This window comes from Megalobrama amblycephala, linkage group LG1 (genome assembly GCF_018812025.1).
Source record: "Megalobrama amblycephala isolate DHTTF-2021 linkage group LG1, ASM1881202v1, whole genome shotgun sequence".
NCBI lineage: Eukaryota > Metazoa > Chordata > Actinopteri > Cypriniformes > Xenocyprididae > Megalobrama > Megalobrama amblycephala.
Genome location: NC_063044.1, coordinates 70,612,962 through 70,630,780, shown reverse-complemented (window position 1 = coordinate 70,630,780; position 17,819 = coordinate 70,612,962). Strand labels below are relative to the sequence as shown.

The following is a 17,819-nucleotide window of genomic DNA, read 5'->3' as shown; positions in this document are numbered from 1 at the left end:
ATTATTATTAATAACTAGCACTTTTATTGTGATTTTTTTGGTATCTTATTTGTTAATGCATTAACTAACATGAACTAACAGAGAGCAATAACCTTTGTTAATGTTAGTTAATAAAATATGTGTGTTCATGTTAGTTCACAGTGCGTTAACTAATGTTAACATATACAACTTTCAATTTAAAAATGTCTTGGAAAATGTTGAGATTCACATTAACTACCCTGACAGCAACATAATGTTGGCGCAGATCTGGCCCACATCTGGTCTGCGTGTAATCCACATATACCAGATGTGGGCTGGATCTGGGCCACACTATGTTGCTTATAAGATTTATTAATCTTATAAGATTAGTAAATCCTGTAGAAGTATTGTTCATTTATTGTTGGTTCAAGTTAACTAATGCTAACAAAATTGTTGTAAAGTGTTACTATTTTTTTTTTATAAAGAAAGTTGGCCATAGGAGTGTAAAAGTTAAGGCTTCTGTATTGTATATGTTTGCTTAATGTTGAAGTGTTTGGGACATGGCTTTTAATGGTGAGCGTTTTGTTTTTGTTATTAGGCTCTGAAAGTATATCAAAATTTGGATTTCGTTCTTTTGTTTTCCCGCGACAGCTCAGTGTTTGATCAGTGTTTGACTCGATGCGTGCACACCTTACCAGCACTGAATGTCCAATCAAACAAAAAGGACAGAAGAAACTGTTCTGGTCAGAAATAGCCCAGAAACCAACCGAGCAGTTTAATATGCAATTTGATCAGGCAAAAGTGGCAAGAAATTGGGCAACTCTGGAGGATGCCTTTAAGAAAATTAAAGACAATAACAAATGAACAGGATGAGGTGTCATCAAATTTGAGTTCTACACTGAGATGGAAGAATTGATTGGAAGTAATCATGACGTTGATGTTCCCAGTAATGGGGGATGCAACGAGTGTCCAAATAAAGTCAACGTGTTGGTCAATATGAACTTCTTAGTTTTCTCAAGTCATCTGAGGAAGCTACCCAGCGGTGGCATGATGAAATCATGACACAGATGATTGCATCACAGAAAACTTTACACACACTTTACACCACAAGTGTAACTCTGTGGGCTGCCAGTGAGGAGTACTGCATGTCTGGAACATGACAGAGGGAGAGAAAAAGAAATAAAATGAAATATAAATCACAGTACTTTCAGGTATTTGGCAGTGACATTTTTAGGCTTTTTTATTTACAACAAAGTAACCTGTCTGCACAAAATATGATCATTGTAATATAACAATTATAACGATACAGTTTACAGTGGCTCCATAAATTAATTCAAAACATAAAAAAGCAAAACACACCTAATGTGCATTCTTTGTTCTTCATTTTCTATAAGCAGAGTTAACAAACCTTGCTGTATTTTCGTGTAATTTATTAAAAGAAGGTACACCGCCATCTTGTGCCGACAAAAGTGACTTGAACGCACCTGACATCGTACACACGACTTCCCACCTCATAAATACGAACTTCCCAGGTAGACTTGAACGCACCATTTGTCAAACATTAGCTTTGTTGTTTCTAGATAACAGGGTAGCTTGTTATGGGGTGTTACAGTCAGGGCAATTGTAGCACTGCATTACAGTATTAGGTATTACAATTAAGGTTGAGTTCCTTAACTGCTTTTGCAAGGACCCTGGTGAGCTTACCCTTGGGAGGCCGGAAGGGCCCTCAGTGTCGGGGCGATCCCACTCTGACTCCGCCCAGTTCTTCTCCAAAGCTGAAATGATCATGGAGTCCACTTTCTCATCAGCGCTGAAGAAGATGAAGACTGTAATGATGAGAGGGGCTTGAAAGTTCTCGAGGACTGGGGAATGAGGCATAGAGTTGTCACCTTCATCCTGAGCAATGGGAGTCTGGCGGGTGGGAGGTGCTCGAAAGTAGCCGACACATTGTTGAAGTGACCGCTCTCGAAAGGAAACGTGGAAAGAAGAGCTAAGAGAAAAACAGCACAAAGCGTACATGAGCAGAAAATTTTAGAGAGCACAAAAATAAGTAATAGAGTAATAAAACCAAGGAAAACATAATTATTAAGAACACATTACATATGTTTACGTTTTGTGCAATATATTTTTTAATTTTTTAAATCTTTTTTTTTTTTTTTCATTTTTTTCATTTTGTGCAATATATTTTTAAGTGTTTTTACATTTTCAAATCATGCTTATTATTTTTAGATCTGTAACAGCAGTACATTTGGCGTTAATTTAAGCTCATAATATATGAGCCCAATCTACAGAGAGTAAAATGAGTCTGAATCAGTGTCACTATATCTATCAACTCTAGCTGGATTTCAACACTAAGTTCAGATCAGAGGAAGTTCTCAACCACAGGAGGAGCTGATGATGATTAAAGGAAGAGCTGTAACTATATATAAAGAAGAGAAAGACTGAGAGAAACAGAAAATGGCTGATAAGTGTGATCTGTGTCTGCTGGGACTGATCATTCTCTCTTCACTTCTCACAGGTAAAGAAATCTGTGTTTTCTCTAAAGACATTTAGTGGAATTAGTCTGGAAAGAGTTGATTTGAACATGCTCAGTTTATTATTGCACACATTCACGTTGTGATCTCAGAGTTGTGTATTGATACATACAGATCATACTGTATTATTCCTGATACTGAACATAGAGTCACTCAAACATCTGATGATCAACAATTATCTTAATATTCAGAGATTTCAACAGCTCTCTGATCAAGACAAATACTTTATTCTGGAGAGTGAGATGACTGTGTTCATGAAGAAAAAAAAAAAGACTTGAATGTCTGCTTTATATGCTGGTGTTTTCATTTATATCATAATGATCACTCAAATATACTGTGTTTCAGGTGCCAGTGGAGTGGATAATGATCATGTGTTCATCAGTTCTGGTGAAAATGTCCGTCTGTCCTGTAATAATGCTCTTTCTGACTGCAAATCAACTACATGGATCTATATGAGATTCAGTCATTCAGTGTATGTTGAACTGATTGATCGAGGGATAAAAAAGAAAGACACAGAGAGACATGAGAGATTGAGTCTGGGGTCTGACTGCTCTCTGAACATCAAGAACGTCACAGAAGAAGATTATGGATTATACAGCTGCAGACAATATGTGAATGACAAACAACAAGGAACTGATGCTAATGTTTATCTGTATGTTCTTCATGGTAAGTTTATGATTTTGGTCAATTTAAAAAGGACAAATTCTCCCTTTAACCTCACATGATGTTTGAAGAGTCTGTGATTTGTGTCTTGTGTTCAGTTTCAGTGTCTCCATCATCATCATCTTCATCTTCACAGACTGAGACCAGTCCAGGTCGCTCTGTGACTCTCTCATGTCAGTTGTATTCATATCAATTATCCTGTGATCGTTTGGTCTATTCTGAGGGACTTCAGCTGTCGTGGGTGAATCAGGCTGGTGTTAATCTGACAACAGACTCCAGATATCAGATATTATTCTCATCAGCTCACTGTATCATCACTCTGACTACAACACTCCTGAATGAAGATGACAACAGAGAGTTGAGATGTCAGCTTACTCGCAGAAATCAACTCGAGACCTCAGTCAGATACACTGTCAAGTATTCAGGTGTGAAACAACTGTTACTACTGTAAAATATGACGTTAATGTCCTACAGATGAACATCTGAACATTCATCTTCTGATTCCAGTCAGCAGCTCAAACTCTGAGAAGAAATCAAGCCAAACTACAGCAGCAGCTCCTACACAAGGTTCATGATCACATGATCACTGTCACACATCATTAGTCTCTCACTTCACTTATATGTGTCATGATGTGTTGAAGTGAACTAACAGACGTGATCCACAGATCCAGCTGACACAGCATCAGAAACTGAAGTCAGTGTGACTGCTGGATCATTATTCAGAGGTACGACACGCACGTCCTGATATTGCTGAGTTAGATGCGTTCCTGGGTCAACATATTTTGTTGATCCTGGAACAACATTCTAGTCTGAAAATATAGTCTTAACCCTATCCCTACTCATAAGTTATCCCCAAAATCAGAGGGAAGTGATAGATGAATAACACTGATGTAGAAGCACCAATTCGTTATTTTAAGCCTAAACTTGACATAATCTGTAAACTTGTCCCTCAAATCTGATTGGTTGATTTGAATGTTGTTCCAGAATCAACAAAAATGTTGACCCAGGAACATGTTGAACTCAGCAATATCAGGTTATGCGGTACGACACGTTCATTTCTACTGACAGCTTTACACCATTAAACTATCAGTCAGTCTGTAAATGCTTCATCAATAACTGTTCATAGTTTAATCCCCTTGACTTCAGTCATGTCCAGTTTCTCTTCTTCTTCTTCTTCCACACATGTTTCCTGCAGTGATTGTGATCATTGTTGAGATGGCAGTGTTTGCTGCTCCTACTGTGATTCTTCTTCAGATCATCTGTGCAAGAAGAGCTGGTGAGTTTGAGGTTGATTCACACTCATCTGATCTGGAACAATCTGCATGGTAAAAACATATACGAGAGGTCAGTCAATGCTTTTATTTTGCAGGGAGGAAGGACTCGCAGCACCCAGAGGAAATAGAGATGCCTACAATATTACAATAAAATACTGTTGAGTTTGGAGACAATCTGAAACAAGCTTTAAAACAGCAAAACCTCACAGAGGATATATAAATCAGAAAACAGAGAAAAACTCCCTGAAGAAATAGTGACACCATCAAGTTTAGATTCAAATATCTTTTACAAATAAAAGGTCAGATTTATGTTCATTTATATGGTTTGATGGATATTTTCCTACAGTGTTGAATGTCATTTTCTTGTGCTTCATATATAAACTGCTTTAAATATAATATTAAATACAGTAATGGACAGACTGTTTGTAAAATCCTCTCTCTGTTCTGTGTGATGAAGATGATTTGCTGATTCTCATATCTTGTTTTTTCATTCCTGTTTTTAGCATCTTTGTTCATTTTGAATGATTTCTACTAATTTTCTTAATTAAACCTCTGTAATTGTTTAATATGTCTCCTTTCCTGAGATGTTTGTCACAAATATGGTGATTCATGAGCTTGTAATGTGAGGATGAATAGCAGCAAAGATAAACTAATAATGAAATGACTCATTCATGTTCATAATAATTCACATAACTGTATTCTGGTTAGTTCAGAAATCCCCTTTGATAAACTAATGACTTTAACACATTTCATCTTCTCTCACAGTCGGGTCACAAGAGCACAGTTATTGGTTCAGACTTGTTCACTGAAAGATAGAGTTGAATGTCATGCAGCAGCACTTAAAGAAAAAAGAGGAACTGACATCAGAATGAAACTCATTCAGAGATGATCACTGAAACTAACTGAGTTCTGAGTAACATGTTTCTAAAGCTCAACAGTGAGATCACAGCTCTGAAAACACCACAACTGCTACAGTTAACCTTGATCCTAACTTCCTACAGATTTCCTGTTTGACTTAAATTTCAGGGGGACTTTAACCACACTGAATCAACATCACTTTTGCACATGCAATTACACTCTAAAAAATGACCCAGCAATTGGGTTGTTTTAACCCAGTGGTTGGGTTAAATGTTTGCCCAACCTGCTGGGTAGTTTTATTTAACCCAACTACTGATTAAAAATGACTATATGTCTGGCTTAAAATGAATCCAAAATAGGTGAAAATTAAAAATCAGACACATAATTACTAGAGGCAACAATAATAATCAAAAGGTGTACATTTATTAATAAGCAATTTAATAAATGTTTATTGTTTATTATTCATTATCTTATAAATGCTCATTTATTAAACATATTAATAAATGTTAATTAATTTCCAGCATATTTTGGGTTCATTTTAAGCAAGCAATACAGTAATTTGTATACAACAGTTGAGTTAAATAAAACTACCCAGCACATTGGGCAAACATTTAACCCAACCACTGGGTTAAAACTAGGGATGAGCGAGTACAGCATTATCTGTATCTGTATCTGTTAACCATATGAATTATCTGTATCTGTATCTGTGCTCGGAGTGGCTGGGGCCTAACCCGGAAGTAGGCGGGGCTTGTCTTGAAATGGGCGGGGCTTTAACCGGTATGTTATTTTAAGCATGCAATTGATATGGGTTGATCAGAAATTGTTATATTTATTGCTGATTAGAAAAATATTTACAGGACAGCATCAGGATTGAGCTTCAGATCAATAGTTTTGATCACGATAGCAAACGAACTATATTACAGAACAAGTTTTGCAACAATGAAAACAAAACAATGCAGTGCAATTATGAAGTAAAATGTAATGAACAACATAACTTTCTTTTTTAACTTTTAATTTTTTATGATCAGTGTGATTTTTTTTTTTTTGGTTCTTTTTTTTTTTTTTTTATTTCCACACCAGGTGTGTGTGAGTGTGTGTGTGTGTAGCTTAATAATTAATTTGTAATATTTATAACACTAGCTTACTACCTTTATGTTTTTATGAAATACAGCAAAAACGTGTCAGACACTCAGTGTCTGGTTACTGGTTAGAGACAGCTGAAGGTTTAAAAAAGAAAAAAAATCTCCAACAGGCAGAGACGCAATGCAAGTCGCATTCTACCAAGCAAGCACCACGTCTGAACGAACCCACGTTTACCAGAACAGCCCTTCGACGGATGTCGATGACGTAGCATCCTCGAAATTCTGGCTTGCGAGGATCCTTCCTTGACATTGAGAAACGCCTAGGGAGTCACACGCTCCCTATTCCTTATTCCTGACATTACACAGAATTGGCGACAAGGAGAGACACACAAACATCTGATGCCTCAGGACACAGACAATAAACAAAGAGCTCTGAATGATTTTTTTAGAGAGCACACAGTAGAATGACATGCAGCTTTTGAAGACATTAAAGACAAAGAATCTGATGACGATCGTCCAGGTGTCGTTTTATACACGTAGTCATGTGATCATCTGAGGGTACAGACACAAAGAGATTTATTTTTTATTTATTTGTCGAAAAAAAAGTTGGAAAAATCAATATATGGTCATGTAAATTCAACTTTGAGAGAAGTTTTGATTTTCTTGAATATGCCTAGCATTCATGGAACTATTACATATTTATGTAAGACTCTTCAGGCCAAAATGATCATTGCGAGCAATGATACACCTGACCAGAATGAATGCATCTGTAGACACGTTAAAATGCTTTTAACCCTGAAAACGGCAAAAAGCAACCAAATGGTCAAAGACACCCATCTTGCCTATGTTCACATAGGAAAATAATTGAACAACTGCATGGGTGGTCACAGAAACCATTTTAGTGTGAACATGTGCTAGATGGATGTCCGCTTATTCACACGACTCAGCACAGCAGTAGCTGAATTTTTGAAAGTTACTGCTTAAAATGTAGTCTTTTGTTTCGGTTGTTTGTTGGTGATTATCCACTTCATCCAGTTTGGTCTCCGCGTTCTTGTTTGTTTTACTGACTGAGAAACTGCTTCAGATGATTCATGAGAGAGTCGTCCAAACAAATGTGAATCGACCGTTTCCAAATCTTGTACAGCCAATTCCCAGAAAAGATATTAAAAGAGATTAAAAAAAGATTAAATCACAAATGATTGGTATTGCTGGTTCAGTTGAAAGAAATACGGGACACAAATAATAATGGCTGAAATATTTGCAGGGAAAGTGTTTCCAAGGTCAGTCAGAGGTACATCACTCATAGTTCGCAGAGCCATACAGCTGCAGGCACCAAAAGGGAACTGAGCAGAATGTTGTCTCTGAACTGAACCTGCCCATGTCAGTAAGAATGTGAGCAGTCATGAAAATCACATAAAGCAGGAAAATCCACAGAAAATATATATGAAGATGAGGAGCCTGATCTCCCTGTTTTCATGTAAATAATACCACATTAGATGTAATATTAATCACATATGCATATTTTATTTTTGACAGTGTGAATTGTGTATATTATGGAAATGCAGAAGACAATGATTTTGATATACAGAGGCATGAATATGTTTGTAACCCTTTGAAAATACCCTTACTTTCTCCATCATGCACTGTGAATGATTAGGCTACTCACTGTATTAATACAAATGTGAAAAGTACACATATTTGTGCATAAAGTTTTTTTCGTGTTTGTCTGCAACTGTAAGTTGAATTAAGACCAGACCGAATTTATCAATAAATACAGAAATCCAACATTTACAATCTTATCAGTTTCATTATCATTCATTCTCAGATTTTACAGCCATTATACTAATTTAATGTGAAACTGTAATAAACTTGTGATTATTACACATTCAGTAGTTTGTTTTTTTTAATTAGAAAATATAATTTACTTGGTTAGATGACACAGTTTCACTGTTGAGTTTCTATTAAATCCAAACGCAGCATAGAGCGGCTGAGTGAATGTGGTCTGGACTCTGTGGATGAGGCTCATTGTGTCTGAGACGCTGTAGAAGGACAAAATCCCTGTGCTGTGATCCACATACACTCCTATTCTACTGGAGACATTGACTACAGGAAGGACGGTCTCAATGTTATTGTGTGTGAATGAGCAGAAAGTGGGAGTGCAGTACAATCTCCAGGACTGATTGTTACATCCAGCTAAAATCTCATTACTCTCTCCCTTCCTCCTGATGGTCTTATATGCAACTGCTATAGCTGCTCCTAATCTCCCATCTCCACTCCACTCCACCTCCCAGTAACAGCGTCCAGTCACACTCTCTCTACACAACGCCTGCCACCAATGATCAAATCTGGCTGGATGATCAGGATAACCCTGATCTGTGTCAGCGACAGTGATCACTGTGTTTCCCTCAGACAGATGGAGCCAATTATTTGCTGAGTTTGGGTCCAGAGTAAACAGACGGGAATCTGATGGAGATAAACACATAGTCGATAATGACCTTTCATCATTAATATAACACATTAACCACTATAAAACTGCATGTATTAAACTATATATATATATATATAATATATATATATATATATATATATATATATATATATATATATACTGTGGGTACAGAAAGTATTCAGACCCCCTTAAATGTTTCACTCTTTGTTATATTGCAGCCATTTGCTAAAATCATTTAAGTTCATTTTTTTCCTCATTAATGTACACACAGCAACCCCATATTGACAGAAAAACACAGAATTGTTGACATTTTTGCAGATTTATTAAAAAAGAAAAACTGAAATATCACATGGTCCTAAGTATTCAGACCCTTTGCTGTGACACTCATATATTTAACTCAGGTGCTGTCCATTTCTTCTGATCATCCTTGAGATGGTTCTACACCTTCATTTGAGTCCAGCTGTGTTTGATTATACTGATTGGACTTGATTAGGAAAGCCACACACCTGTCTATATAAGACCTTACAGCTCACAGTGCATGTCAGAGCAAATGAGAATCATGAGGTCAAAGGAACTGCCTGAAGAGCTCAGAGACAGAATTGTGGCAAGGCACAGATCTGGCCAAGGTTACAAAAAAATTTCGGCTGCACTTAAGGTTCCTAAGAGCACATTGGCCTCCATAATCCTTAAATGAAAGACGTTTGGGACGACCAGAACCCTTCCTAGAGCTGGCCGTCCAGCCAAACTGAGCTATCTGGGGAGAAGAGCCTTGGTGAGAGAGGTAAAGAAGAACCCAAAGATCACTGTGGCTGAGCTCCAGAGATGCAGTCGGGAGATGGGAGAAAGTTGTAGAAAGTCAACCATCACTGCAGCCCTCTACCATTCGGGGCTTTATGGCAGAGTGGCCCGACGGAAGCCTCTCCTCAGTGCAAGACACATGAAAGCCCGCATGGAGTTTGCTAAGATGGTGAGAAATAAGATTCTCTGGTCTGATGAGACCAAGATAGAACTTTTTGGCCTTAATTCTAAGCGGTATGTGTGGAGAAAACCAGGCACTGCTCATCCACCTTGTCTAATACAGTCCCAACAGTGAAGCATGGTGGTGGCAGCATCATGCTGTGGGAGTGTTTTTCAGCTGCAGGGACAGGACGACTGGTTGCAATCGAGGGAAAGATGAATGGATCCAAGTACGAAATGGGATATCCTGGACGAAAACCTTCTCCAGAGTGCTCAGGACCTCAGACTGGGCCGAAGGTTTACCTTCCAACAAGACAATGACCCTAAGCACACAGCTAAAATAACAAAGGAGTGGCTTCACAACAACTCTGTGACTGTTCTTGAATGGCCCAGCCAGAGCCCTGACTTAAACCCAATTGAGCATCTCTGGAGAGACCTAAAAATGGCTGTCCACCAACGTTTGCCATCCAACCTGGAGAGGATCTGCAAGGAGGAATGGCAGAGGATCCCCAAATCCAGGTGTGAAAAACTTGTTGCATCTTTCCCAAAAAGACTCAAGGCTGTATTAGATCAAAAGGGTGCTTCTACTAAATACTGAGCAAAGGGTCTGAATACTTAGGACCATGTGATATTTCAGTTTTTCTTTTTTAATAAATCTGCAAAAATGTCAACAATTCTGTGTTTTTCTGTCAATATGGGGTGCTGTGTGTACATTAATGAGGAAAAAAATGAACTTAAATGATTTTAGCAAATGGCTGCAATATAACAAAGAGTGAAAAAATTAAGGGGGTCTGAATACTTTCCGTACCCAATGTATATATACTATATATATAGTGTGTGTGTGTGTGTGTGTGTGTGTGTGTGTGTGTGTGTTTTTAGTAACTCACATCGTATAAACTCCTTTCTGGTCTGATATTCAGGAGTGCCAATGACCTGGATGGTTTTCACTACAGAAACCAAAATGCATCTGCAGTTTAATTCTCACAAAGTAATTGATCTATTTATATATTTAATGAATAGTGCTGAACTCATTTCTGAGAATAAATTTGTATTTACCTCTTCCAGATATGTTTTCTATAGTCTCTCTGGAGAACTGGTGCAATTTGTCTCTGAGCTGAAACATAGTTTTCACTATAGCATCAAGAGACAGATGAGAATTGAGAGCTAAGCCTGTTAATCCAGAGACAGATGGCAAACTCTACAAATGCAAAGACAAAAACACAAACTCTCTGTAATTGCAGAAGCTGGTTAAAACCTCAATGTTTGAGAAGATCTGTGTTACCTGAAGGAAATGAAAATGATCATCTATCTCTAAAAGCTGCTTCATCTCAGCGTCTCTCTTCCTCAGATCATTGATCTCCTGCTCTATTTGCTCCAAGAGTCCTTCAGCTCGACTCACTGCAGCTCGTTCCTGATCTCTGATCAGCTGAATCACCTCAGAGCGACGTCTCTCAATGGAGCGGATGAGCTCAGTGAAGATCCTCTCACTGTCCTCCACTGCGGTCTGTGCAGAGCGCTGTTACACACATCACAATCACACAGTGGCTTCAGTGGGACTAGAAGAGCTCCAGCACTGGAGGAAAGTCCAAACTGAGACTCAAACTTCTCTTCTTCTCCAAACTCACCTTATGAGACGCCACAGCCTCTCTCAGCTGCTGAAGATCTTTCTCTTTCTGCTGGATTCTCTGCTGGAATTTTCTCTGTTTCTCCTCCAAATGTCTCTGCAGAAAACAAAAGTCAACACTAAAGTTTTTTTTTTTTTTTTTTGTCCATAAGACTTTTAAATGTTTTTGAAAAAAGTGTCTTATGCTTATCAAGGCTGCTTTTGGTCAAAAAACAATAAAATCATCTATATTGTGAATTTTTAAAGAAAGAGTCAAATGTTAGTCACCATTATGGTGATCAGTGTTTGTTGTAGTTGGGCTCTTGACTCTTGACTTTTTAACATTAGATTGTGTCTGGTTGCTGTAACTGAGTTATAACAGCCATACAAGACAAGAAATAATGTGTTGTTGGTTATGTTTTGACAATCATCATGTGATGAATCACTGATCTCATTGAAAGCCTAATCTCTGCGGCAGATTTACATTACTGATTACTGCAGCCCTGTGATTCTACAACTTAAGATCTGGCATTTTCAATATAATCATAATGATTTTTTAAAGTTGTTCTGATATAAAAAAAAAAACAAAACAAAAAAAAAACAAACAAAACACTTTGAACAACTCCATTTAGAAACACACAGATTTCAAGAATCAGCATACACTGTCAGAAAAAAAGGTACGGTGCTGTCACTGGGGCTGTACCCTAAGGTACAAAAGTGAAAAGGTACATCTCTGTACCTTACTTACCCCTAAATGGTGCATATTAATACCTTAAAGGTACATATTAGTACTTTAAAAGTGCATATTTGTACCTTAAAGGTACATATTAGTACCTTTTTGTCTTTGTACCTTAGGTATACAGCCCCAGTGACAGCACCGTACCTTTTCATACACCTACAGTGTATGAATCTCACACACTCAAACAGCAATGCAAAACAATAATAACTATGATTGGGATTGCATACATAACATTATAATTGTATGTACTATTGTAATAAAACGTTGTAAATTCTTTGGGTTTAGTTGCCATGATTCAGCAACCGTTAACTAACCTTCTAGCAAAGCGCTTCAGTTTACGGGTGTTCGTTCAGCCTCAGCTTCAGCGCATGCAGCTCAAACAGCAATGATGTTAATTTGAAAAAGTAGCTTAATATTAAAGATGTTTACTATTACTGTAATATTAAAAAAGTTTTTTTTTTTCAAATACATTGAGGCATTATTATTAATAACTGGCATTTTTATTGTGATTTTTTTGGTATCTTATTTGTTAATGCATTAACTAGCATGAACTAACAGAGAGCAATAACCTTTGTTAATGTTAGTTTAATAAAATATGTGTGTTCATGTTAGTTCACAGTGCGTTAACTAATGTTAACATATACAACTTTCGATCTTAAAAATGTCTTGGAAAATGTTGAGATTCACATTAACTACCCTGACAGCAACATAATGTTGGCGCAGATCTGGCCCACGTGTAATCCACATATACCAGATGTGGGCTGGATCTGGGCCACACTATGTTGCTTATAAGATTTATTAATCTTATAAGATTAGTAAATCCTGTAGAAGTATTGTTCATTTATTGTTGGTTCAAGTTAACTAATGCTAACAAAATTGTTGTAAAGTGTTACTATTTTTTATAAAGAAAGTTGGATAAGGAGTGTAAAATTAATTTAAATTGTAAAATTAATTCCATAGGAGTGTAAAATTAATTTTAAAAGTTAAGGCTTCTGTATTGTATATGTTTGCTTTATGTTGAAGTGTTTGGGACATGGCTTTTAATGGTAAGCCTTTTGTTTTTGTTATCAGGCTCTGAAAGTATATCAAAATTTGGATTTAGATTTATCAGCCAATGTATCTTTCAAATATAAAGAATTATCGGTGCATTCCTAAAAAATACAAAATAAATGAGAGAAGCTGCATTATACTGTTATAGCAGTACCTGTTTTTCTTTCCGTTCTGCTGCAGTTGATACAGTGTCATGATCTTTGTGTTCCTCCATCAAACACAGCACACAGATACACCGCTGGTCAGTATGGCAGTAAATTTCCAGCATTTTATCATGTTGAGGACAGATCATGTCCTGCAGTCGTCCAGTGGCGTCCATCAGATTGTGTCTTTTACTGAAGAGATTCTCATGCTGTTCAAGGTGATTTTGACAGTAAGAGCTTCGACACTCCAGACACGACTTCACTGCTTTCTGTTTTCTTCCAGTGCAGGAGTCACACCGAACATCTCCAGATCTAGTGGAAATGTTCAGTGCAGGAGAAGTAGCTTGGAGTCTTCGTCTTCTTCAGTTTCTCCACCATTTCAGCAATCACCACATTCCTACCTAAAACAGGTTTTGGTGTGAAGGTCTGTTTGCATAATGGACATCTGTAGATTCTCTTCTGATCCTCCTGATTCCAGATGTCTGTAATGCATCTCATACAGTAATTGTGTCCACAGGGAATCGTCACTGGATCTTTCAGGAGATCCAGACATGCTGGACAAGTGAACTGATCCTGATCCACTGAAATACTGGCTCCTGCCATTTCACTATATGAACACACAGAGCACACAATTGATTTGTTTATAAGTGCTCTATTTAGTGTTCCAAACATTTTCTAACATGAGACTCTAAAACGCCATAAAAATTGTGCCAAATATTGAAAAATTTGAATCTTAAAGAAACCTTGGAACCGTCATGGCCTAATGGTTAGAGAGTTTGAATGGTATGATATGTGTCTCCCCGGGCACCACAGCCAGGGTTTTGGAGTAACGGAATACATGTAACGGCGTTACGTAATCAGAATTGAATCACTGCTGCTAGTGGAAACGATGCTGCCCAGGGGGAAAAACGTTTTAAATTCATGGAAATTTTGCTGCTATTTTGTTTTCAAAGAAGAAAATGCAAACAACATGATTGTACAGTGCAAACTCTGCCTTCAAGCTACGAAAACACTTTATCAAAGGACTAAAAAATAGTCTGTAACTGTACTGTAGCCACTAGATGTCTGAATAGGCCTTTACATATACAGTATATATTCAGGGCTGTGTATTCCCAAGATGTGGAAATTAAACATGATTGCTTAGTTTTAATAGGTTTTAATAGGATTTAAATTAAAGCAGAACAAACATAAATAGAAATGTTTGATCAGAACTTGTTCAGTTTGGTTATGATCTGATGTGACTTTTATATTTTTAAGCTCTAAACAACAACAGCGATAATGTTACAATAGCTGGTTGTGAGCATAAACGCGCACGACGAGGAGAACAGAAGTATAACTCTCTTTAATAAATCCACAACGAAGGTAATCCACAGACAGGTAAAATGTGGAGACAACCACACTACACATGAACGATACTGGACAACACTGCACTGAAAACACAGGGCTTATATACACAGACAAACGAGGTGGGTGATTGAACACAGCTGGTGGTGATAATGAGGGTGATCAGTAGTCATGGAAACAAACTAGTGGCAACTCAAGTCCAGAAACAGAGTGTACATGTAACAGATAGTAATACTGCAATATATACTTTATTAGATAGATAATTTATATTAGATAGATAATTTATATATATATATATATATATATATATATATATATATATATATATATATATTGTTGAGACCCATTCAAAAAGTATGGAATGTGTTACATTTAATAACTTGCAGAAATTGAGAAGGAATAATTAAAATTAAATTTAAAAATGCAATTTATTTAGAGTAAACTTGGCCTTCACATGTCACTTTCACTTTCAATACAGAGCAAAATAATCATAAAATGACAGCTGGGAAAACACAGGTGACTCACAAATGTCACAATCAGACTTCGAACTCACCTGTAGAACGCAGTAATCTCGGAATATGGATCAGATGTGTCATTCTTTATGACACATATCATAAAGAATATTATAATGGCAGTTAAAATTAATCTTTGCTCATCATTACTGACCTTAGTTCATTTTACACTTCCGTGATGCTACTTCCATTAAATAAAAGACTTTACGAATGAAGCGTGCAAGTTTGAACAGTTTTCAAATCCGATTTAGGCGATTATATGGCATTTTATATGGCGGTATACTTCATCATCAGAAAATCTGAGGAGAATTTGGTTTGTTTCCTCCATAAATTATAGTAACATCTGTATACTAAATGAAAATGGGCTTCATGAAAGATACTTGAGCTTCTGTCGACTTCATCTTATGTGTGGATGATTTGGTTTTATATGAAAATAGGGCATATGGCTATCGACTCCGATGTGCATCTCCAATTAAAAATAAATAATTATTTATTATCAGCTCTTATAATAAATAATGTAAGATGTAGCCACAAGTTATCTTTAAATAAAAACAAGAAAACGCAATTTTGTTTGCATATGCAAAGTGTCTGTTAACTACACGTTCTTCCTGTGTTAATGCAATGATAATAACATGTAGATTATCAGACATATGTCCTATTTCGATATCTCTATTTTTCTGTTTTCTCTATTTTCTATTTACATCTTCTACCACTGTATTTACCCTGATAGCACACGAACATCTCAGAGACGTCTATTTGATATCTACATTTACATCTGTCAGATGTCATATAGACTTTTAGAAGATGTCTGTAAGATGTTTGTGGTTCAGAATGTATGTAAAACTGCTCTTTCTAAGATGTTTATCAGATGTTGTTACACAGCAGATGCTTTCCAGATTTCCAGATCTTTAGCAGACATTTTACAGATGTACCTGTGCTATCTAGGTATAGTGTATCGATACAGTATCTAGATAGCACAGGTACATCTGTAAAACGTCTGCTAAAGATCTGGAAATCTGGGAAACATCTGCTGTGTAACAACATGTGATCACAACAACTACCTGATACAAAAGCTTGTGCTTTCTGATTTTCTTTAAAAAAATGTTTACAGCAGCTCTAAAAGTTGTAATTAGTGACAAAAAAAAAAACTTGCATTAAAACGTAATTCTGTCAAAGGAAACATTTAGTGTATTTACATTCTATATTTTAATAGCCATTTTTTCTGTTTACTTTTGGTTGGTAGAGTCAGAAAATCGTAAATAAGACATTCAGAATAAGACTAAAAAAAACGAATAAACCCTTAATAAAGAGTCATATTAACATCACAGCATGTCAGACTCTGAACTCACCTGTATCTAGAGAACATCACCACAGTCAGTGCCTACTCTTTAGTTGAATAAAGGACAAAAGATCTGTCGATCAATCTGAAAGTATCTGCAGCTTTTCCAATCGTTGCTGATCTTTAAATATAGAGGCGTGGAGTCTTACAATTTCTGCTTCCCGTAAAGTCATTTGATCTACAGTAAATCAAAGTTACAAAGTTCATTGAAACTAAGTTCATTAATTCAAACATGTGCTTTACTTTTAAATTATATTTTATATTTAGTATTAATGTACTATTACATATCTTGTATTTTTTCAGATTGTGCATTATTTTATCTTCTATGTTCTTGGCAATACAAAACTAAGCTAAATGTTTCTGAATAAGTAAGAATGTAAGCAGTTATGTAATCACATAAAGGAAAAACAAAACAAAAACAAAACATTATGGAGCAAGAAATATGTGAAAAATGTATGAACATGAGGAGGGTGAATGCTGTACATATAAATGAAATAACATTAGATACGAATCACATTTGCATACATATGATTTTGCACGAAATAAAAGTGTGTTTAGAGAGTCAGCAGAACCGAAAGTGCATTTAATGGTTGTTACTGGAACAAACTTTTTTATTATGATGCAGGAGAAGATAACACTTTGGATACACAGTGACACAAATACATTTGCGAGATGTGTGAGATGTAGTTTAGTCAGATAGTGTTTGTCTATAATTGTAAAGTTACATTTTGATCAAACCACATTTAATGAGTAATCAATGCAGAAATCTAGATATTTTCCAATAGTTCACAAATTTATTCCTGCCACTGTATTTATTAAAAATATTTATTCTGTGATTTGAAAGCTACTTCTGACAGTCAAAGTGTTACATCAAATTTCAACACAATCTCAAACATTTTCAACATTCATTATCAGCTCTTTCCTATTCTCAATGATCAGTAGAGCCTGGAAATGCCGCAAATACCTTCAGATCGATTGACGGATCATGTCAATTATTCAACAAAAGAGTAAAAATAAATAAATAAATTTAAAAATAAACACTTGCAGAAACCAAAGGTGCAGAAACAGTTCTTCTTGATTTTCTGCTGATAGTTCAGAGGGCTTTTAAGAGACATACAGTATCGGCGGTGAAGAGGATGTGAAGTCAGACATTTTCACTTTTTTTTATTTATTTTTTTTAACCATAATGTGCATTATCATTTAATCCTCTGTTATATTTTCTTGGCAATACAAAACATGGTAGAATTTTCGTCTCTTAGCAGAATCAGTAAGAAAGTGAACACTCACACAATACACAGAGCAAGAAAATATACA

At 36.3% G+C, this 17,819-nt stretch overlaps 1 protein-coding gene and 1 pseudogene across 2 annotated transcripts; one reads left to right on the top strand and one right to left on the bottom strand.

Annotated features, from left to right (window-relative positions):
- The first annotated feature begins 2,315 nt into the window (after window positions 1-2,315).
- Window positions 2,316-4,995, top strand: LOC125247400. 2 transcript variants are annotated; one of them, XM_048158678.1, is made up of 8 exons: window positions 2,316-2,476; window positions 2,838-3,158; window positions 3,254-3,580; window positions 3,663-3,722; window positions 3,821-3,880; window positions 4,140-4,196; window positions 4,351-4,431; window positions 4,525-4,995. In XM_048158678.1, the coding sequence occupies exons 1-8, from the start codon at window positions 2,416-2,418 to the stop codon at window positions 4,578-4,580; spliced, it is 1,023 nt and encodes a 340-aa protein (XP_048014635.1). In that variant the 5' UTR covers window positions 2,316-2,415; the 3' UTR covers window positions 4,581-4,995. The 2 variants fall into 2 exon arrangements, with proteins under 2 accessions (XP_048014635.1, XP_048014644.1); XM_048158687.1 differs by lacking the exon at window positions 4,140-4,196.
- A 2,921-nt stretch (window positions 4,996-7,916) lies between these two features.
- LOC125248694 lies at window positions 7,917-13,913 on the bottom strand (annotated as a pseudogene).
- Window positions 13,914-17,819: the final 3,906 nt, after the last annotated feature.

Coding starts and splice junctions, on each gene's coding strand:
- LOC125247400 (XM_048158678.1), top strand. CDS start 2,416: ATGGCTGATAAGTGTGATCTGTGTCTGCTGGGACTGATCATTCTCTCT. Junction 2,477..2,837: donor TCTCTCTTCACTTCTCACAG/GTAAAGAAATCT, acceptor ACTGTGTTTCAG/GTGCCAGTGGAGTGGATAAT. Junction 3,723..3,820: donor AGCAGCAGCTCCTACACAAG/GTTCATGATCAC, acceptor CGTGATCCACAG/ATCCAGCTGACACAGCATCA.